Source organism: Coloeus monedula (assembly GCF_965178545.1).
Source record: "Coloeus monedula genome assembly, chromosome: 4".
Taxonomy (NCBI): domain Eukaryota; kingdom Metazoa; phylum Chordata; class Aves; order Passeriformes; family Corvidae; genus Coloeus; species Coloeus monedula.
Genome location: NC_138784.1, coordinates 56,730,821 through 56,753,951, shown reverse-complemented (window position 1 = coordinate 56,753,951; position 23,131 = coordinate 56,730,821). Strand labels below are relative to the sequence as shown.

Sequence of the window (23,131 nt, the reverse complement as noted above, 5' to 3'; positions counted from 1 at the left end):
TAATCACCACAAAGTAAAATGCATAGTTTAAGTTAAGGATAAATAAACTAAGTTTGGCACAAGTGTTCCAACAATTACCAAGTGCGTGAATAGTCAAATATTGTATCTCCTAGCAGATCACCTTGGCATAAGATGTTTTTATCATGTCCTCTTCTACTGTGACTAAGAGTTGTGAAGAATTAGTTATATTTAGATTAAGAACTAAGGTCAGTTTGAAAATAAACCACGTCAAATAACAGGTACTAATATCTGTGGGAACATTGGTACCTCATACTCATCTCTCAACAGTTTTAGAAAGTATCTGTTAATTTATTTCACATACATGTATTTACATTGAAGGAAATTCACACCACTGAAAATACAACATTTACACATTCACAGATATACAGTTCTGCACTCTCTCCTGTGTTAAGACCAGGCACTCAGCTCTTCTATCTCTGCAATAATGACAACATCAATTTTCAGCAGAACAAACAACTGGCAGGTTTGGTGGATTTTAAGCATCATCATGCTCTGTATGTGGTGGCTGTATTCTTCAAGCTTTTAGATGGCAGATTACTCCACTGAAGAAAAATGCCTCTTGCATGGCATTTCCATAAGCTTCTATAAATCATAAGCATATATATATAGCTTCTGTTTTACTGTGTTACCAGTGATCCTTACGCTATAGAGTTCAGTTATCCTTGTAGTAGTTATTAAAGTTGATTCGCAGCAGAAAGTCCTCCAAATGTGGTTGGTATCCTCTATTTACAAGCTTTGTTACCACTGGAAGAAAACAAAACAAAACAAAACAAAAAGCTTCAACTAAGATTCATATTGCAAAGTCATCCTTGACAGTATTTGTGCCTTTTAATTAAAAAAAAAAAAAGCATAATGCAGAAATCTGAGGACAATAGAAATAAATGCAAAAGAAAGACTATGTGTCAGTTTTAAGTAAAAATGCATTATTCTACCAAAGCATTTCCTTATCAAGTTGCTTTCATAGAAACATGGAAATCATAGAATCTTTCACAATAAGATGGTGTGTTCTTATCGTAATTTCAACTGACCAGGAAGCATGTTTAGGTCCTCAGGCGACCTCTGTGAAAGAAGCAGCTCTGGTGAAGTTTTCTTGAGCAAAATCCATTGTGAGAGAGAAAACCAGAGAAATTCCTAGGACAAAGCCCTCAAGCTCTATGAACAAACAAACCGACTGCTCTAAACATCCTCTACATTTCCTTAACTACAAAGGAAAAAAGCCAATAGGAACTCCCTAAGCTCACAAACATCCCATGCACTAACATAAAGGGAATCAGCAAGCAGCAGCAGCATGCAAGGAAGAATGGGAAGTGTATTATTAGAAGTTAGGGCCCGAGCCAAAGCCATTGAAGTCCAGACAACTTTGTATTGGCTTTCAATGGATTCTGGGTCAACCCACTGTGGAAAGAGAGCATTTTACAATATGTAGTGACTGAAGGTACAAGTGGAGATGAACAAGCACATATTTGTTCTGTAGTGCTTAATAAAGAGGGTGTAAAGAACTTGGTCACTCATCAGATTTCCTTACGGAACGGTCTATTAATCTCTGTCCATGAAGCAACCATAGATCTCGTAGTATGGGCTTAGGTGGCTCCCACAGGTGTTCTGACTTCCTGTAGAATTTGGAAGCAGCCATTCTAACTCATCCTGAAATATCTGTTTTTGGTCCTTTGACACCATTTTTGGACACCCTTAAAGAATAAAGAGGGCAGCTCATTTCCTGAAGAATATAATCTGAACTAGAAAATATTCGAGAAGAACAGATCTAAGAAAAGCAGTTTCACCTCCCTGAGGAATTCAAGATTTTCTAAAAAAAAAAAAAAAGGAACCCAAACCCCATGAACCACCTTTGTACTAGAGGAAGGATAAATAATGTACTAAAAACACAAGCAAAATATGAAAGACAAATGGAAGCTAACCATTTCATCATTTTATAGCCTAAGCTGACAATGAGATGAAATTTTATCATGATAAAGGAAAGAACTTTTGGAAAATTATCCATTTAGTTCAAAAACACTTGCCTGGAGCACGTGCTAGGAGGCTTTCTGAGTAAGGCCAACATGGGAATCTGAATTTTCAAATCTCATACCAGCGGCAAAACTCAACTACTGCATATGTATCTAAAATTACTTCTAACTGGTATCTAACTATCTCTCATTGTTGCCAATAAAAAGTTCCAGAACTCAATTTCAGAGAAAAGAAAAAAATGTATGCATGTAAGTACAGCTAAATACCAAATACTTATTTTGTAAGTCAGCAAAAACTTACAGTCAGTTTTCAAGTATCTGTTAGATTTCTTGTGTGGACATCTTAATTGATGTATATGCAGATCTTTGCAAACCACAATAATGCAGCTTTAACTTGAGAACTACATTTCCAACACTCCCTAAGTATACATATCTTCCTACTTTTACATTATACTACCAAAACATTCTGTTTGTCAGTTGACCTTTTCTTCTACCTAGAATTTATGCAATTTCTTACCTTTGAATAAGAAATGGGAGTAATACTTGAAGGTATTGTATGACTGCTGCATCAGACCAAAGTTGGGATGAACAGCCATTTGCTTCCCCGCATCGAAGCTCCACGACTGAGAGATGAGCTGGCTGCGGAACTTCAGAATAAGGCTGAAGATGCTATGTATAATGTTCATCACAGGGGCTGCCTTTTCTGTCAACAGACCCCTAAGAGAACAAAAACAACTTCAGAAGTTAGTTGATGTAATTTATTGGTTGTAAGACTACAAATACAAAGGAGTGACAATCCTTTAGGTTAAAGATAATTGCTTTAAAAAATCCCCAAGATGCAGCCAACAGATTTTAAACAAGGTGCCTAAATCTAACACAGTTTACTTGTACTTTCAAAAAACTTGTACTTGCCCTGGTGTATCTGATTTCTAGAATGACATCTGCATTTGCAAAAGAGATGACATTTAACAACACCATGCTCTGAGTTTCCTTAAACTTTAATCTCCTCTCATCCTACCACCTGCTATCCAAAGAGCAGCTCTAGGCAAGTCTTTTCTGATTAAAACGGAAAAAGAGAGACATGAGAGATTTCTTTTCTTGTTTCTAATTTCTGTTCCTTATCACCTCCCTCCATCTCACCACTTTATCATTTCAATGTACACTCTTCAAGACGAAACCAAATAAACTCTAGCTTCTTTCCTTTTAGTCACACCAACCCTCTGCATCACATACAGTAACCAAGGGGCTAAAAGCCTGTGATTCCTAAAAGACAGGTATCTCTTGCACTGCTCATAAATCGGGACAGAGGCATCTTTTTGTCCCTTCCAAGTCCAGCCCTGGTCACTGCACATATATTAAAAGCACATGCAATGTACAGGAGATGCATTTTACATCCTTTAGCAAGGCTTACAGCAGTAATTTACAAGGCTATTAACAAGGATAGGGTGAAAGAAAAAGAACTGTGGCAAGTGTGCCCTTAGTTTAGGGCTCTTCATTTAGAGCTGTCCTGAGTAGACTGGGAACTTGCAGAGGCATGGTGAACAGGAGTGTGAGGTAACACAAGCAGTCCAGGGAAATCAAAAGGATGGATAGCTGAGAAAAAGTACCAAAGTACAGACCTTGTAAGATGCCATGAAGTTTGTCTCTTACATAAGAACACTTTCATATGTAAAGACTACTTAATGTGTCATGTAAAAGTCAGTTTTGCACAAATATATTAGGCTAGGACTGGCCACTCCCTTAACATGTATTTGAAGTAAAAATAAGTATGGTAGCTTGCCTGAAGATTGCTTTGTTGAGGTATTCAGCATGTGTTCTGTGAATTTCTTCTAGGTTGCCCACAGAAGACAGTTTGTTTCCAAATTCACACCATGTAACATGAAGAATCTGATTAGCAATGTAACCTTGAATTACTTTCACAAAATGCTGCATCTCATGTTTGTACAGCTGGAGCTGTCGAAACTGAACAGAATTTGATGCGCGACTCACTAAAGCTGAAAATAAAAGCAGAAATATATTATCATCCACAGAGACCATCTAAAATCAGAATTTTTAAGGAATGAAGGCTTTTGTTAGTAGAGTCTGTTTAAAATTCCAAGGAAGATTTTTAAGAAAATTGTGGTTTTTGAAGTTTGACATGAGTGCGTATAAGCAATGGTCTTGCAGAGGGTGCTGAAAGAGTTTTAAACAGGATGCTCTCTCATTCACTCATCACACTTACCAGTGCGCTTCAAGTGAAACCAAACATCCTTGAGAGTCCATACCATGTGCTTCAGCTGAAGCAAGAAGGAGAAAATCTTGTTGTATTTATTCATGCAGCTCTCAGTAATGACAATGTTCAGAGGCCAGTCAACCTACAAGAAATAACAGTGCTGATCATACATTTTTTGTTAGAAATTATAAGACTATTTAAAATACAAGTATTTCAACAATTAGTATGTATTTTAATAATGTAATGCAATGGTCAGGCTAAGAAAATCCCGTAGTTTCCATTACACAATTATTTTACTCCATTCTTAGATACCACATTCATATTCACTTTACTATTGTACGTAAGAACCATGGCATAATTGCAGTATTCTACCTTGCTCCACGTTTTCTTACCTTGTACCTGAGCTCTAAGCAACTCAGAGCATCTGGTGCATTGGGCTTGAACATTTCTGGGAGATACTTGAGGGCAAAAGAAAGATTGGAAGCAAGTTGGGTGTCACCATGAAGACTGTACTGTAGTGCTTTATTTAAGATGGAATTAAGAACCAGTGGATTCAGCAATTCGCCAGGTGTTTGTCCTGATCCAAGCTAGGGATAAAAAAAACCAACCTAATTACACCATATTAGTAAAAAGTCTTGGCTCCTGAACACAGGTCAATTAAAGCAGAATAGTAAAGTGGTGACTACACTGCCTTGATTGGAAGTTTTTACTTCTGCCATAGGGATGCATGAACAGCGTAAGAGGCAACTTCTGAACTATTTTCTGTTCACAGCAGGAAGGTAAATCTCATACCTGCACTGATTTATTTTCATATGTCTGCTGTGGTTCAGGAGCTGCTAAAAGTTCCTCCTGCAGGGAACAGTCTTTAGAAAGTCAGGGACCCAAGTGGAATTTATCTGACTTCAATCTGCCTATCTCATCACCTCAGTACTCTCAGAGGTTTACAAATAAAGCTATTCATCCAGTCTAGGTGTTTTCCCTAGTTGGGTCTAAAGCTTTTTCAGGACTCAGAGAAATGCATTAACTCTCCTACAGCTGTGTACCTCCATGGGCAACCATCTATATCAATCCAGGCTATCCCCCCTACGTTGCTGTCTTCCCCATGAACACAGTAAGCAGCAAGTCATGAAAATACTGCCTCACCAGTGGGCAAAGCGCTCTCTTCACATGCCCTCCCCTCTGCTCTCTACTTGAGGATATTTAAGGTAAGACTAGATAGCTTGCAACACAGGCCTTTCCACTGGATTTTAGCAAGTGGCAATAGGCTTTTCCAGCCTTGCTGCCAGCAGACAGGAGGCGACAGCAATAGTGCAGCAGTTTTCACAGCAAAGAGTGAAATACCCTTCCACGAATCTTATCTGTTCAAGACCTTCTTTTTCTCCATCCTTACAACACTCACAGAGTTCCTTGCTACAGACTTCTGAACACAGTACAAAAGAGGAAAATCCCACAAGCCAGGATTCTAATTCACACCATTCCCTCATTCCCGTCCAAATCAATTCAGGAGCATCAAGGTAAAGCAGGCAACCCAAACACTAGGGTTAAGGCAACAAAGCAAATACCTTCTCAAACAACAGGTCACTGAGTGACTGAGCAAACTCCCCGTCTTCCATTAACAAAAAGTGTCTCAGTGCTTCAAAATGCTTCTCTACGTTCAGCTCCACAAAGTAGTAATCAACTATTGCTTTGTTCACAAGAGAAACACTAAGAATAAAAAACACAGAAAAGGTATTATACTTATATGCAACTCCTTCCTTACTGTTAACATTCAGCTGTGGCTACATCAGATTAATGCTCCAGTACTTAACTCTGATATCTAAGACAAGATGTTATTCATATAAGCAAAAAACATGAGACAAAAAAATCTTCATCCAGAATATACCAGAATTAAAGCCTACCACTTCAGGGAACTGGGTTTTGAACAATACTGGGGAAGTATTTTAGGACTGGCTACATACAATGATCTTTAGAACATGCTGCTGGGCCGGCAGCAACATTTTATCAATAGCCTTCTTATCTCTGTCACCTACACAAACAGATTAAAGAAAGACTATTAAATACCCAGTAAGAACATACTAATTGATAAAGCTCTGTCACTAGATATTAAGGGCAGGTCTGAACTGCAGTTTACAGTATAGTGTAGGTATTCAACCTAGCTTTAAATAATTTAACTCGCCTATCAGGAATAGGCTAATTCTGGCAGCACACAACTCAGGCTCTTCACTTTGGTTTGCTAGATGCATGGATCTGTACACAGATCATTCTGGTAGTCAACCATATGTTTAAAATGAAGTTAGACAATAACATCTTTCTACATTACACCAAACTTTGAGTATAGCATACTCAGAGCTAGCAGATGGAAATGCAAACTTGCAGGAAAGCAGATTCTGAAAGGAGAGTCTGTGAGTAATTGTTTTCATGACAAAAGCTAATCTTGCATTAAGTCACAAAAGCTTTTATTTAAAATACTACTAGATATACTAATTAAACAGTCCAACATATATGTAGTGTCCCATATTATCCCAATAATAACAAGAACAGCTTCTATTATACTTTGAAACAGCCTTGAAGCTGGAGTTCCCATAGAAACATGAAATACACCCTGATCAATATGATGAGCTTTCAAGTAATCAAAAGATTCTTCTGCTTTTACTCCCTTACCTTTCATCTTTCACATAAAAACTAGCACACATCATATAAGGAATACACCTTCTTTTCAAAAGAACAATGAAACTAATGGTGTCAAAATCACTGCTGTGTCTTCTACAAGCTGAAGAGTGAACACTTCCCTCTGAGCCCTTATATTCCAAACAGACACTCAAATTTTTAATTAGCACCTAAATGTCTAAGTTTATGTTACTATTTATCATGCAGATCTGAACTTTTAAATTAGTAATAGACCATTTACTGAGCTACTTCTTTGAGCTAAGAGCAAATTTAAAAGATCTACGTGCAACTCGGGTCTCAAAATACAACACAACATTATTTGCAAAATAAATTGCAAAATTCCTAGCAAATACTCACTGAGATACAAGTGGAGCAGTAATAGAACGTTTCATCAGCACTGGCAGAGACAAGAGCTCACTCAGCTGTACAGCAGTTTCATCTGTTGCAGACTGCACCACAGGATCCACAGGAAACGTGTACGATCTTGGTATCACGTGATGCAAGAGATGAGAAACTGGTGGTTCTGCTAAATTTAAAAATATACAAACATTGTAAGTTCTTATACTTAAGAAGCTTAATAATATGCTCCTATTAAACTCTGTATACAAACACCTCTAGGTTAGAAAATCATAAAATGTCAAAATGTATTTCTCATCTTTGTGCCTAGGAGCAAATTGTTTGGCTATTGCTGTTTGGCTATTGCTGTTCATGGTAATTTACTGGTAAGTCATGGGTTTTGTTGGCATTCAGCTGTCTTGCTGAAATTTACCACATCATCTATTGATCTACTGTTCCAACAGTTCTACTCACACATCAAATCATAACTATCTTGATACTTTTCAATACAATACTGATCCGATAAGGCTTTCAAATAAGCTTGTTCTTTCTTCCATACATCTTCCTCTTCCCCTTCCTCCTCCTTAGTTGTGGGAGCATTAGCTTCAGAAGATAAAGTTTCTTGAGGCAGAGTATCTTGTGGAATGGCCTTTTCAGGTTCTTCTCTCTAAAATTCATAAATGGACAAATTTTGTGAGAGATGCTGGCTTTGTCTGCTCAGGCTTAATGCGTTCCTACAGGTAACTTGCCTAGCTATTCCAAATGAAAAGAGAAGAACCTACTCACCTGTATGTTTCAGACATGTAAAAACAATATGATTTTACAGTGACTACTAGATTAGCAGGGAAATTTATTACCTTAACTACCAGTGTGTTCAATTCTTTGAAGGAAAAATAAGTCCTCCCAACAACTACTTTTGTTTCTTACCTGTAAACTCCGTGAGGAATCTGGAGAAGGGTCCTTGTTGACAACATCTGCAATTACTGTAAATACAATTAAAGTCAGCATTTACTTAGACCTACTTGTAACACTTGGTTAATACCTCAGACCTGCTCCTAAAGTTGTTCAAAATTCCTGTACAAATGATCACAGAAACAACCACACCAATAACCTTCCCATAGCCCCACACAAGCAGTTTTATGCACATTCTCTACTTAAGAACCCTAAAGGTCCTGTTTCACAAAGTTTCAGGGTAGATTTTTTTTTTTAATGTTCTGTTTCTTGCACATAGGAGATAAGGTTAAGCTCAAATTCCTTCCTCTGAATTCTAGCACTATATGAAAAGTTATGCAGGGAATTAAGTGGAATAAGTAAGGAAGAAAGTACCCATATAGAAAAATAAACATTCAGAGTTACTTCCACAAGCCCTTAAACAAATGCTGACTGAATAAACCTAATTTTGTTTTACCTTCTTGTTTCTTTTCTATTGTATTTTCCTTTTTATCATCTTTAATGTTAGCATCAGGAAAGTCTGTAACACTGTCAGATACATGTGACTGTGGCAAAGTCTCTTCCTTAACTTGTGATGGTTTTGCTTCCTTTCTGCTCCCTTCAGCAGGAGATAACTCTTCACTGTACAGAAGTGTCTGAACTGTGGAGTCAGATGAAGAACCCAAAGTGGTTTTACGATGAGGTATGGGATCATTTTCTGTAGAGGGGGCCCAATTCCCTATTTGGATGCTTGACTGGGATGCGTGTCCAAATGGGCTCGAACGGGATTTCAAAGGCTCTGTATCCGAGACCAGTTCTCCAATTCTGATGTGTGACTGTGAAGCGTGGCCATGGATGTTCCAACGAGGTCTGGCTGAGACCACCTCTGACACGTTTTCACCAATCTTGATATTGGCATCAGATGCATGACCATGGCTGCTCCATCGAGGCCGTGTAGGAGCTACATTTGACACATACTCTCCAATCTTAATATTGGCTTCTGAAGCATGTCCATGGATGTTCCACCTAGGCCTCGAGGTCTCTATCTCTGAAGCATATTCCCCAATTTTAATATGAGCTTCAGAAACATGCCCATGAATATTCCATCGGGGTCGTCTAGATTCAACTTCAGAAGTATAGCTGCTGCTTTTTATATGGGAGTCTGAAGAATGGCCATAAGGACTTGAACGTGGCTGGTAAGTGTCCACTTGAGGTACATACTCTCCCACTCTCATGTTGGCATCAGATGCATGTCCATGAATATTCCACCGAGGCCTTATCTCGTCCACATCAAATACATTTTCCCCAACTCTAACATGTCCCTGCCAAGCTGCAGATGGTCTGAGAACTGTATTAAAATCATACTCGCTTTGCTGATGCAATGGTGCACTGTCCTCTTCTGGTGCTTCTCTCAAGACAGGCTGACTTTCACTTACTTGCAAAGTCTCCGAAAGATCTGAGTTAATATTTCGGAATGCTTCATCTAGCAAAGATCCTTGCATCCTAACAGCAATAGGCTGCTCATCTTGTGACTTTGGTAAGAAGTCTTCTATATTCACATTGGATTCAGGCAAGGAGTCAGCACTGCATAGAGCACTGCATACTTTCCCTGAATTTTGGAGATTGCTTTCAGATCCTGTTGCTTTAGGCCGAAAATGCTCATCAGCATTATTATTTGCTGGCTCTAGCACAGGCAGTGCTTTGTCAGCAGAAGCTGCACATTCCTGTTCAGGCTCAGATTCTTTTCTGCCAACTGTCTCATTAGAATGCAGAGGTTTCACAAAAGATACCTAAAAAGAAATAATTATTACACTGTATGGTTAGTCGCATAATCAACCTACTAATTAGGGTATCACTTTATTACAGGATAAAAAATTTTCCGATTTTTCTGATGTTCTATAAATGATAACTGCTCACCTTGCTGTTACAGTGAGCCTTGTGTTTACTGAACTGAAATGCACCATGAAATGAAGTCCCTTTAGGGAAACCTGGAACAGCAACTTGAAGTTTATGTAAGAAAATTAACTGACCTGTGAAGGTGAATCTTGTTCAACAGGGTTTTTATCCAAAGCCAACTGGCACTGTTTATAAGGAATAATATCTAATTTTCTCCTGCAGTTTCCATCTGGAAGTTTTTCAAGCATTTCCTACAAGTGAAAAAAAAGACAGAAGTCTTTAAGTACCAAGTATCAAATTTTCTGAATTACATTTTTAAAATGTTTTTAGGAGGTACCTCAATGCGTTTTTGATCTTCTAACAGAAACTTAAGACGAGCTGTTTCCAATTTGTGGCGCTGGATTTTCCATAATGTTCTTTGTTCCCTACGGGCTGCATCATCAGAAAGTTTGCTATAATGGTCAATTAATTCCTGCCTAAATGAAGGTAAAAATAAAGCTAGGTTACAGATTTTTGCATACTGATTTTCATCTTCCCTTTTAAAGAGTAAGACTTTTTAGCACTTCAGAACTGAGAACCGGTTCTTAAAATGTAGAAGCCAGAGGCTTCAGTCACAAAGAATAAACAGGTGGAAAACACATGACTGTATTCTTATAGTCAACATGTATTTCTGTAACTATTTTTAGTAGGGCACTCATTTGTCTTAAGTAATTTTAGATGAAACAGAAGAAAGTGTCAATCTAACTCCCTCTGCTTTTTACTTCTGCTTTGACATACATGTGACCATTTTGCTGTGGGCTCTGCTTTTAAATTGTAAGATGTAACTAAATTTTTTTTCCTGAAATTTTGATTATAACAAAACCCAGACTGGATAGGGTTGGCACAAATGAGTGGGTCCCAGATTTTTTGGCCACTAATCATTCCTAACAAAATTGCTCACAGATTAACAAAAATCCTTACATCCATCTTCTAACTGCAGACATTACCCTTGTAGAACAATGTATGGCAAGTACTAATACCATAAATTTTAACATACAGTAATTTTTTCCTGAGGTCTTGATGACTGTTTTGGAGACCACTCAGACACATTTACCTTGCCTTTTTTTCCAGTTCTTCTTCTAAAGCTTTCAGTCTTTTTTCTCTCTCTCTGAGCTCTCGGGCATAGCTGAAATCATCATCAATCTCCTCCTGCTTTATCGCAAGACGACGCTGCATAAATATTTAACACTTTTAAAAGCCGCTCTCAATACCATCTGAAATGCACATGTCTGCAAGACGTTCCTATTTGTACCCCATGAGCAATTAATTCAACTTCAGTACAACATATCCTTTCATTTATTTGCCTAAGAAATACAGCTGGCCTCTAGAAACACAGAGGGATACCTCTTGGTCCTTTGCAAACTGTTCTTTCAGCTTCTGAAACTGCTCCCGTTTCTTTGCATCCAAAGCCATTCGTTCTGATATTTGTTTGTCTGTATTAAAATAAAGATAGTTAGTTTACATTAACAAACCCAACAGAAAGCACATAAAATGCCACTATAACTTACCACTAATGGCTTTTAGCACTTTGCTAGCAGTTTCCCTCGCATGAACAATTAATTCTTGTTTGGCTATTTCCATACGCAAATCCTAAAAAAAAAAAAAAAAACAAAACAAAAAGCCCAGGTGGAATTTTTCTATTATTTTAGACTTGAAATACACTGTTGTGAAGACAGATGCACATTTTATAATGGTTATTAATCAATTAATACAATACAGAAATATAAATAAATAAGTAAATGGAAAATCTACAAACTAGTATTGAAAGTTAATACTCCAGATTTTAAAGGAAACCAAATCCATCTGATAAATACACTAAATTGATGGAGTCTGAAGGCCAGAAGTCTCTTTGTAGCTAAAATGTTCTGAAAAAACAATTAGCTATAGAAATTACAAATAGTCTTATCTGGTTACTAATTAGCTTCTCATTTGCTAAATTAGAATTAAACAATCTTTTCAGTAGGAGGACAAATCTCCAGCTGCAAAGAAGTAGGATTGAAGTCTAACACTCATTTAATATATGAAAAGGCCAAAAATGTCAACACACCACCTACACTTTTAAAAGCTATATTAAGTAAGTTTATTTGCTGCAATAGCAGTTAAAACTGCAATTAACCCATGAAAAAATTCTGACTATAAATACAAATTCTTTAGATGTTCTAACAAAAATGAAAACTGAGCATTTAAAAAAAAATCATAATGAGGTATTCATTCTTTTATTCATTTACCTTTTCCTCCTTGCTTATGGAACTGTATCGGGCAATTCTTTCCATTCGACCTACATACACTGCACAATCTCTCTCTATTTCCTTCAGTTCTTCAAGTGAAAAAATAACTGAAATCCGGGGAACAGGTATATCTGACCAACATATATAATGCTGAAAAATGAGAAATTTCTTTTTAAATACATTGTTTAAAGTGTAAAATTTTGTATTATGAGTTCACATTATATATTTTTTTAACTTAGTCATGCTTCAAGACACTGACACAAATATCCATACGGGATCTAAGGTTTTTATTAGTATCATCTTTTAGCATTTATATAACTCAAAGTAGGAGACAAAGGTACAACAGTCCACAACTTGAATCACAGGTCGAATTCTTAGAGTTCTGTCTTTGCCACTGAAAATCTAATACATACACTTATACTAATCATGTTCTAGATGCCTCAAATTTTCCTTTTCTGAATATCCAAACTAACTGAGCATGTGTAACTCAATGCTGAATGCATCTCTCCTGTCAAAAGTTAGGTTTTGTTCACTTACATCCCCCACAGATCTCCACTCAGTAGGAACTCTCTAGGACAGAACTAACACCCCTATAGGAGAGAGATCTGCAGAAGACAAAACTCTCAAAACCACAGCCAGTGCACATCACAGGTCTTCCTACTCTGCCTCAACATCCCTAAATCTCTGAAGCTATTCTATTAAGTGCAGAAAACAGATAACTGAGCTTGAAGGAAAAAACCAAGTGAGAGTACAAGCACACTCACACTGGATTCCCCCAGTCTACTGGTAAAAGCCAGAAGATGGGATTCCCAGGGCTGTATTCCTAGGACTGTATTAGCCTAGGCAGAAGGGAAGGTCCAGCTCTTGAGGGCATTATCAAAAAGGGATGAAATGTGCCTGGCACTCTCGAGACACACGGAAGATGATTGAGCCTGGGTGCCATATGACCTGGGGGAAGATACCACCTTAGTGACACATAAAGCTGTACCTTGCCATGGAAGTGATGGCTGCTGACACTTTTCTAAAGAGCCCAGTACTACTGGCACACCCGAGTCATGGCTTGGGAATGGTTATCAGAGCAGACTCAGGAGAACTGGCAGAGGGACATTTCACTTGAGGTATCAGGCTTATACCTGACAGTACACAGCTGAAAATGAGCTGCTCTGCTCTGTCAAGACTGAGCAGCTCTGATCTTAAAGAGAATACTAGCTACCTGGGAATGTCTATAGACTTTGGACACCTCTCCGGTTGTTTTATTTTTGGACATATAGAGAGAAGAGGGAAGACACAAAGTAGCTGCACATGTTTTTTTAACAGCGACAAGAATTGTTCTGCAAAATACCAATAAACAGAACTATTTAAGCACTTCTTGGAAATGTAGTGATACAGCTGGAAGAGCTATGCAGGACTGAGCCAAGATCTGGTAGGTGAGGCAGCTTTAAACCAAAAAGGAGTAGTGCAAGAAGTGGAAGGCACTTGCTTGAACGTTTCTGCTCTCAATACAAAGAAAAGAAATACAGCATGTGCATTGTATACAATACACCTGATGGTGTTAAAATGTCTACTTCTGCAGTGAAGTGGTAGAAAGTGGAGTGGAGAATCAGCTCACAAGTATCTGAGAGCAAGTAATTGCCTTTCCTACTTATCCAATACTGGGTTTTGATAAAGGAGTGAACTTGCTAAAAACCTAGACTCTTGCTCTAGAGACATGATTTTCTCCATGTAATAGGAAGGAATCAACCCAAAACTTACCCTAGGACAGCACAATTTGAGCAAGTTTATGGTTTTCCCACATATGTATACATCATTAGCAATATGTTTAAGAAATACAGGGACACAGTCTTCTACTTCTTTTGAAATCAAAACATAACCATGAGTCCAGTAATGTTTATCTATGTAACAAAAAGATGAAAGTATATGTATCAGTTATTTAATTAACAGCACAAATTACACAAATTAGAAATGCTCCATATATATATACTGTACCTCTGAAACAAAGATAATCCTCATTCACCTGAATCATAAATTCTCCATAAACATCTCTGAATACACCACTGTATACCCAATCATAGATAAATCTAAAAAAAAAAAAAAATATTGTACAATATTGAAAAATCAATCCTTTTGCCTTCTCACCTTTATTATAACCAAGCAGTTAGTACGTTCTTTAAAATCCCAAAAGACACAAGCTATGGGCAGGACGAAAAACCCAGCAATTAAGTGCTGTGACACTGATTTTTAAATATACAGGAGATTGTGGCTCTACACTTTTCCTTAACTATTTTTATATAGAACATTTAAGTGATAATTGGTTTAGATAATAGAACAGTGCCTCAATTAAAACAATCATTTTATTTCTGCATATCAATTTACTAAATATATATCAAAAATGTATAGAAAACTTTGCAGCACATCAAGGGCACAGTGAGAGAAAAGCAGGCAGGATTTGTTTTAAATAGAGGCAATTTCAGCAGGGAGAAACTAAAAGGGTATAAAACAAAGATGCAATACCAAGCACTTTTTCCCCAGACCTAGAGGCATTTTTAATGTACATGCAATAATGAGAACTACTATTTTGGCATATTTATTCATGCTTTTCATATTTTCTCTGTGTGAGCCAAACTTTTGGCAAAATAAAAAACCACAATTTTTTATGCGACACAATCTGAGGCTATAGATAAAAAGGCTCAGAGATCCTTGAAGATATTTTTGTTTTTAGTTAACACTGTGCAACAAAGAGGAAGCATTTAACACAGCAACCACTGTTCAACTTTCAGGTTCTAATTAAAAAGTTAAGAACTTTTAAAGTATTAAACTGATGCTTCTATGATTTGAACAACAACTTGCATTATTTAATTTCTTTCAGGTTAATAAACGAGCAGGATAATACTTTTTGCAGACAATAGAGGCTTCCTTCCATGCCAGTCCTGATCATGCATAATTGATGCTTTAACAGATATCTGCAGCAAATTTAGGAATCAATGCAGCAAGTATCACACACTACTGTGATACTTTCAGATTTTTTTAGGTTCCATGTGATGCCCTTAGTATTTCAGAAATCTGACTTCCTTCTATAAATAGCAGGGTAGGAGCTGTGAAGATATTTCAGTGAGGCTTCTGGTAAATCTGAAATTAAATTTCTCATTTCATGTAGAAGGAAGAAAACACAAGAAGGGTGGCCATGGGAGGAATCTTCAATTTAGAGCATTTTGACAGACTTTTGATTTCTCTTCTAAGTATCATTATTAAGTAACATATCTATTAAGTAACACTGCAAACTGATGATGGACTACAACTATAATTCCTGCAAATAGCTATTAAAAAAAATTTACCATATCTTCAGATGTCTATAAACTAATAATCCTAAATTGATATGCACTGCTTAATAAAACTGCTGCAATCCAAGGAACTCTACTTTTAATTACTCCTATTATCAGTTAGTTACATCTACTTAATGAACAACAGATATTTTAATCATTTTTGCTTACTAAAAAGCCCACAACGAACAGAGAGTGGAAAAAAAGCATTTATTTCCCCAATTCACAGAACAAGGGAAACTTGTCAGTTTCCAGTTGAAGGATTTTAACTCAGGTATGAGAAGAAAAAAAAAAAAAGTTTATCTAAGTCTTATATTCCAGTATGAATTTCCACAGCCAGCAGTAAGAAATAAGTCTTATTTACATGTATTTATTTACTAATATAGCCATATAAACCCCTTCTGTTGTTACTGAGCTGAAAGAGAGGGGAAGAACAGCAAAATTAATTAATTTTAATATATATTGCAGATACAGACATTTTTTCTGAAAATGTTAGAAGCCATTGTTAAACACGGAGACTTACTCACCAGATTACCAATTCATAACTCTTAAACTCAATTATGCAGAGAACACTATGGACACACCTTGTGTATGGTTCACAGCTTGTCTTCAACAAAGACAGAAGAACTGGATAATGCTCATTGCTACAATTGTTGAGAGCCTCTTTGTATAGATACGAAAGCAATTTAACACCCTAAAAAATGAAAAATATTCTAACATTAGGCAACAAACTTCACTACAACTTTAGTAACAGAAGACTCATAAATACATGGTTTTACACGTTTCACTGGACACAGAAGGCAGGATTCATCTCACTTCCTCCATCTATCTGCAGTTAAGATCACTTTACCTGAGCTAGTTACCTCAAGCTCACTTTATCACCTTTAGAGTGAAACAGGTATGTTTAGAGTTGGATTCACGTGACTAGAAGGCTCATTTTGGGCCCTTTGTTTGTTTTAGGAATTGAAAACGCAGGACAAAATTCCAAATGTTTAAGTATCTGGAGAAAGGACTATAGTGTTCTAACTGGAGGTCACGGATCACAGCTTTGCTAGCAGAGAGAGACCAACACTATGTATTTTATATAAAATCCAACATAATTTTGAAGAATATTAATACCCCAACCCAAACCAAACATAAAAACATCAAACAAAAAATCACCGTAGGAAATGAAGTACCAGCTCCACCACTGATCCCCTGTGCCGTTGTTCCTATGCCACAAAGCTCAGCTAAATACCTAAAAAACAGTATTAAAACATATATAAAAATTTCAACCAGAAGCCTCCAAGATCACAGTGATGAACTCTGCTGAATTTGAGTATCGTACAACAATCATACTGTACCTGCTGAATGATAACAGGGATAACAAAGAAACTGAGTACAAAGACCTTATATGTGTTCCCTAGAATATTCTGGATATATAACAATCTGTTAAATAGAGGAAAAATAGTGATAGACTAACTAAGAATGCCCATGTAATATGGTCTCTTTTAGTGTATATGAAGAGAATGCATTTTTTCTGCTATAAAAAGCCTAAACATTTAATTCCATTCTCTTACCTCAACTGACGACCCAATTTTCTGAATAGAAAGCTGATTGTTAGAAGACTTAAAGTAGGAGGTGTTGACAAAACACAGGCTCGGTAATACTGAAGGTACTTTCTCAGTCCACTTGTGAATGCCTGGTATGAACAGAAAACATTTAAAATCTTACTGTGAAAGTTGTTAACAGTCTAGCAATGCCTCATATCAATTGCATCAGCATGAAAACAAACCTTTTAATAAAATAAATTGCATATGCAGGTAAGGGGGACTTGTACACCAAAGTAAGGGGCAAGTGAGGGTCCAAGCAACTTCAGACATTCCAATGAGCCAGAGGACTCCTCTATACTCTTCACACATCCAGTGCACAGAGCCTGTACCCATGCACAGTGAAATAAAACACCTTGGTTCAGCCTCTTTGACTTGCCCTTTGAGGAGCTCCTCATTCTCTATAATACCAACCCAGGGAAACCTCTTTCCTTACTTTTATGCCTACGCTGGCTATTGCAAAAAACTTATCTAGAACTTTGTCCAACAAGGAGACCTTCTTAACTGAATAACATTGCTGCAAATCAAATATTCAGGATGAATACATTTTCATAACTAACCCTAACTTAGTTCTATGCATTAGGAAGAGATTAAGTCAGCAGATATTACAGAGTGTACATACAGCTCAACATAATATACAGAGGACTGACACGGAAAATTTGCACTTAATTTTGAATCAAGGAAAAGTAATTAAAGCTATTAAATACCATATTTCTCTACCTCAGTTTTTATTTTTGAAAAATATATATATTTTTTATATATATATATATATATATATACACACACACACACAGGGTACTAAGAAAGTTTTTGTATTTTAATTTTATACGTCTTTCTATATAAATATGTGATGTTTTTAAAGCATTTAAAAATTGTAATTCTTTAGTCCACAACAGAACACCACGACTAAACAAACCACACTTTGGGTAACAAAGACATTTTACTGCATGTTTCAGTGCAAGCAAGTGCTCAGCACAGACAGCTCTGATTTAAATTCAGTGGCACTGTTCATTGCTGACCTGGGATGGAGCATAACACTTAAAATACTTTGCAGCTTTGCAGAATGCAGAAATCCCAGCTTTACATGAAATCAAAGTCACCTTCTCTACCTCAGATAGCTGGCCCATTAAATCTAGTTGATTTAATACAATTGTTTTACCTGAAACACAAGTCCTTTGCTGTATGAGGAATCCAAAACTGGCTGAAGAGAAAAACGACTTAGCCGTGTGTAATAGGTTCCATACTCTGCAACTTCTGAGAGCAGGTTATGCATTGTCTCTGGTGATGTTCCAGATACATACACCCCCTCCTTTATCACAAATGACTGAGCAGCCTGAAAGGATACAGGGAGAAAAAAAAAGGCAGATTCAACTCTTTTGTATCTGTATTCTGATTGAAAATACCAAAAATTTACAGACAAAAATAACAGCAGACAAATTTTCAGTTTAGATGCTCAGGTGACTGAGACTATATAGCTAGGATAGTGATTAACATTGAATAAACACTAGATAAACACTGAATTGTAGCAAAATCGCAAGAGTATGAATGATGCCTTCAAATATACAGAAGACAACTCATTATCTAATTCCTTAAAGAAAATCCAATCTACAAAATTACTTCCACATCTATTTTCAAGTACTCATAAACCTATTTTCCTGTTAGAGAACTACAAATACTCTGAGCCTATTCCAGTAACATAATTACTGCAATATATAAATACTGCCTTGTTGACATTAGGCAACATTCAACTTTTTAATGCTAGCCACAACTGCAAGATGTCAGCAGAAATAAATGTATTGAAGAGGAAACCCCTTTGAAGAAAAAAACCAAAAAAGATTTGACTAAGAAGTGCAGATAAAAATCTTCCATACCTGATTGAGTGAGAATGTAGTGGATACCACACCAATGAGGACATTCAAGACATCCTTAACCAGTTCAGGTTCTTTCATCAGCACCAGCTGAGGAAGCTGAAGTACAGTATTAGTAAACAGCTGCAGTTCCCCTTCTCGCAGTTTGTAAAATTGGTCAAAAGCTTCTCTCCCAGCTTCAGTAAGATATGGTTCCTCTTTTCTACCAGGTGGGCTGTGTCAGAGTAAATACAACATGACAAGGTGATTACACCAAAAGAGGAAATACATCTCATATAGAAAGAAAAAAGCATTTCAGAATTTGACACAGAATTCTTCACACAGAAGTTACTTGTAACATACTACATTTTTAAGGCAATGTGCATTCAGCCAATGAAACTGTAGCTCAAACTCAGTACAGACAAGAAATACATAGATAATTTAAACATCAGATCAGAGACAGAATCCTTGACAGAGAACTACCAGCTGCTTTTGTGGCCTTCCCTGATCCAGTGTTCATACCAGGAAAACGAGGCAAATATATACCATGGTTCATTTAATGCTAATATTCAAATAAGTTAGAGAGAAATATGCTCAAAGTGCTAGAATGAACTTTTATTAAAATATTTTACCTCTTCACAGTGAAGATTACTATCCCCTCCAAAACTATTTCTGTTCCCAATTCTTCCAAAAGTTCTGAATTCTAGTAACAGTATTACAAAAAAATCTGTCAGGCATATGGTCTATATATGACTCTTAGACCCTTACAGTCTAAAGAGTAGCAAAAAAAATTGTCTACTACTAGGAAAAAAGCTCAAGTGGGCTACAGTGGCTTTGAAAAATCAGAACAGGGAACTTCTGAGTTTCTGACCTTCTAAGGCTCTGAGATAAAAAAATACTGTTTAACACTGCAACAGCACACCACTAGATTATTATTTAAAATTACAGAAAACATACAGAGCAAAGTTTCTCCAAGAATCAGGCACACCACAGTCCATCTGAAAGGTAAGGATACCTGCCATACCTGCTTTTTCTTCTATCTTCCATTTTAGGGAAGCCAGGAAGCCTTAAGAGGACTGTAGAGAGCTTTCTCTCAGGAGATGCATCCTGTACTCAACAGCCAAAAGAACTACAAGTCTAACTAGACTATCAAGAAATCTGTCATAATTTTCTGGTTTGTCTACAGGACAGGAAAAGGAATACAATACTCTACAATATCAGGAGAGATTTGTTTAATTCTTCTACAGCTCTACAATTACCACCATCTTTTTTAAAACTGAAAATACGGAATCATTTTAGACTGAGACAAATTGCATAGCACATAAGACAACAAAATAGTTAGAAAAATGCTGCATTTCACACAAACAGCATTTTCCTAATCCCCTTGTTTTTTGACAAAGATGATTTTATTGCTTCCTATGAAACTGCTGTACTCTAAGAACAAGTTTGTTGAAATCACACAACCTTTATTCCTTTATCCCTATTAATGCAGTGTACTGAAATTTGTGAATTAACCATGCTCATTTCACTATTTATACTGAGGTCACTTGGAACTAAGATGCAATGCACCTTCACACATTTGCATAGGAGGCATAGTAAATTTACCAGTAAGATCAGACACATACTACCCAATTCTTTCCCAACATCTTCGTTTGCTGGGTCCGTATGTAAGCACTGCATCCCACAAGTCTATGTCTGGAGTCATGCTTGGCTCTGACTGAGAATCAGGAGTCAGATTGGATGCTGACTGGAATCCCTCATCTTCTGACTGGTCTATACTTTGGGGAACCTGTCAAAGAGTTCAAATGTCAGACATGAAAACATTTTACTGAAGATACATAGACTTAAAAAAAGGTGTTTTGCTATCATTTGTGAACAAGTGACTCTACGTGACCCAAGCTCTCTCACCTACCCTCCCTTTATATCAATTTAAAGTTTTTACTGTAAGCACTCTTTTCATTTGATGAGTCTCTACAGGTATTAATGCCTACACATAAAAAACCAACCACCTTCAAAATAACATACTATGCTTGTTGGTGTTAAACTTGAAACTTCCTTGTTTGGCAAGCACATAGTTCTACAAATTGAGAACCTCAAGTATGGACATTCAACAATCTGTAGCGTTAATAAAATCATACTGCTCTGCCATTTGTTCCAGGCAAATGATCCAGACCCCAAATCTTCCAATTGGTAAACATTTTGTTAACTATGACTAACGTAGTTTGTTCCTTAATTCATATGCAGAAAATCTCTAAGTGTCAAAACAGTGTATATACCACATCCTCAACTCCCTCTCAACGGGAGCCATATGTGCAGAATTGTCCTCAATTTTAGTAAAAGACAAACACACCCATATAAAAAGCAGCATATTTCTCAAGAAATTGCAAATTTTCCAGTCTGATGGAAAGAGTTCAGCACTAACTCAAAAAAGTTATGCCTCCTCTAGGTTACAATTTACATCCACATGTGAACACTGAATGGCACAGGGGTTTTCTATTTAATGTGTCTGCCTTCAAGTTTCAATTCAGATCCTGAGTTAAGAGAATTGCAAGATCTATCCATATGTTAAGTAAAGGGAACAAGATAAGGATCTAAGAGTAGGCTATAAATACGCCTACCTACATACAGTAAAAATGGAAAGAAAGAAAAAACCTCTAGAAGTGTATCTAGTACTTCCATGAGAATAAACCAGCAAAATAAACAGAATGGACAGCAAAAGGGGGAAAAAGATACAGTAGAAACTGAACACACTGAAAGGGTAAAAGGACAATAGGAACTAGGACATTTGATGGGGGGGGAAAAACTAAACAGAAAAAATGCTTTAAGATATAACAAGCCAACAATACAGCAAGTTAGTATAGTAATCTGAACAGAAAAGCACAATTCAGACAGGGATGCTTAGGCAGTCAGTCTGAGCACTGAGAAATAAGCAGCAAGGCAGAGGAATTCAATACACAAAGCAGGCAGAAACGCAAGCAAAAGGTTGCTAGGGTGGGGAAGGCACAGGTACAGCCAATGGCTTAAATTCATAAAGCCTATGGCCACATGATGGGTTTTGACACAGCTACAGGGCAAGACCAAGGTTTTTGTTACCATACATCTCCAAAAAGCTTATCTGGTTCTCTGCAAAGCAAAGGATCACTGCTCCATCTTAAATTCCAGTGCTGTATGCTTCTAAAACCAATTAAACGATTACCTACGTTTTAAACTATAGTTTCAAAGTGGCACATGAAAGCATACGTATAGTCGTTACTCCAAAACAAACGATACCGTACTTTTATCGCAAGTCCAGACAAATCCGCGTTGTCAGGCACTGGTGGTAAATCCAACTTGATGTCCATATCATACGTACGGCTGTGGACAAGGGCACCGAAGAGGGAGACGCGTGTTTCTTTCTCAAACTTGTCCCCAGCAGGACAGCTCTGTGAGAACAGCCCCATGGCAGGGAGTCCCGTGCCAGGTGCAGCCTCCATAATCTGAAGCGTCTGTTGAATTGTGTCGTTGAACTGACATTCTTCGTTTGTTATCAGAGATTGTATGTCAGCTTCAAACACACTTACATCATAATAATCATAACCCTGGTATTTGACATTTCTCCCAACATATTTGTTGTTCAGAAAATAGTCCTTTTTTTGTGGTACCAGCTGAGGAGGACCTGTTCCAGCAAGCTGTACTAAAAGATCTAAGACAGAATTAACTTCAGTAAATGGTAAGCATTCAGCTGTTTCCAGTTCCTCCACAAGATTCTCCAATCTATCTGCTTGAGCACCTAGGCCAGCAACTCTCAAGTTGAAAGACAGCATCAAAATTTTGTTTTTCACTGGGAGTCTGGAAATGTTTGATTGCAGCTTACGAGCCTCATCTTGAAAAAGGTTCATGAACAGGGCATTATAAGCAACCCTTTTCAGATTGTGCTTAGCCCTTCTCTTGCTGATCTTCTGCCTGCCTAAGTGAACCTTCCATGGCAAACCTGTCAAGTGTGCTTCACACAAGTCATTGAACAACTGTGTAATGCTCTCCATTTCAAATGAAACGGTCAGGTGTCGGCAGTTACAGTCTGGGTCTCTGATTTCATGGGAAGGAAG

General features: G+C 37.2%; 1 protein-coding gene across 1 annotated transcript; it reads right to left on the bottom strand.

Annotated features, from left to right (window-relative positions):
• Positions 1-235: 235 nt before the first annotated feature.
• Positions 236-23,068, bottom strand: TUBGCP6 (tubulin gamma complex component 6; the record flags this gene model as incomplete). Its single annotated transcript, XM_082279732.1, has 25 exons — positions 236-765; positions 2,503-2,702; positions 3,766-3,979; positions 4,207-4,339; positions 4,590-4,784; positions 5,760-5,901; positions 7,222-7,390; positions 7,675-7,867; positions 8,128-8,183; positions 8,609-9,920; positions 10,161-10,277; positions 10,364-10,502; positions 11,120-11,235; positions 11,410-11,498; positions 11,574-11,655; positions 12,294-12,443; positions 14,046-14,185; positions 14,280-14,371; positions 16,195-16,304; positions 16,772-16,847; positions 17,170-17,291; positions 18,359-18,532; positions 19,071-19,281; positions 20,672-20,835; positions 22,322-23,068. 25 exons carry the CDS (start codon positions 23,066-23,068, stop codon positions 674-676), a joined length of 5,235 nt encoding a protein of 1,744 aa, XP_082135858.1. The 3' UTR covers positions 236-673.
• Between the last annotated feature and the right edge of the window lie 63 nt (positions 23,069-23,131).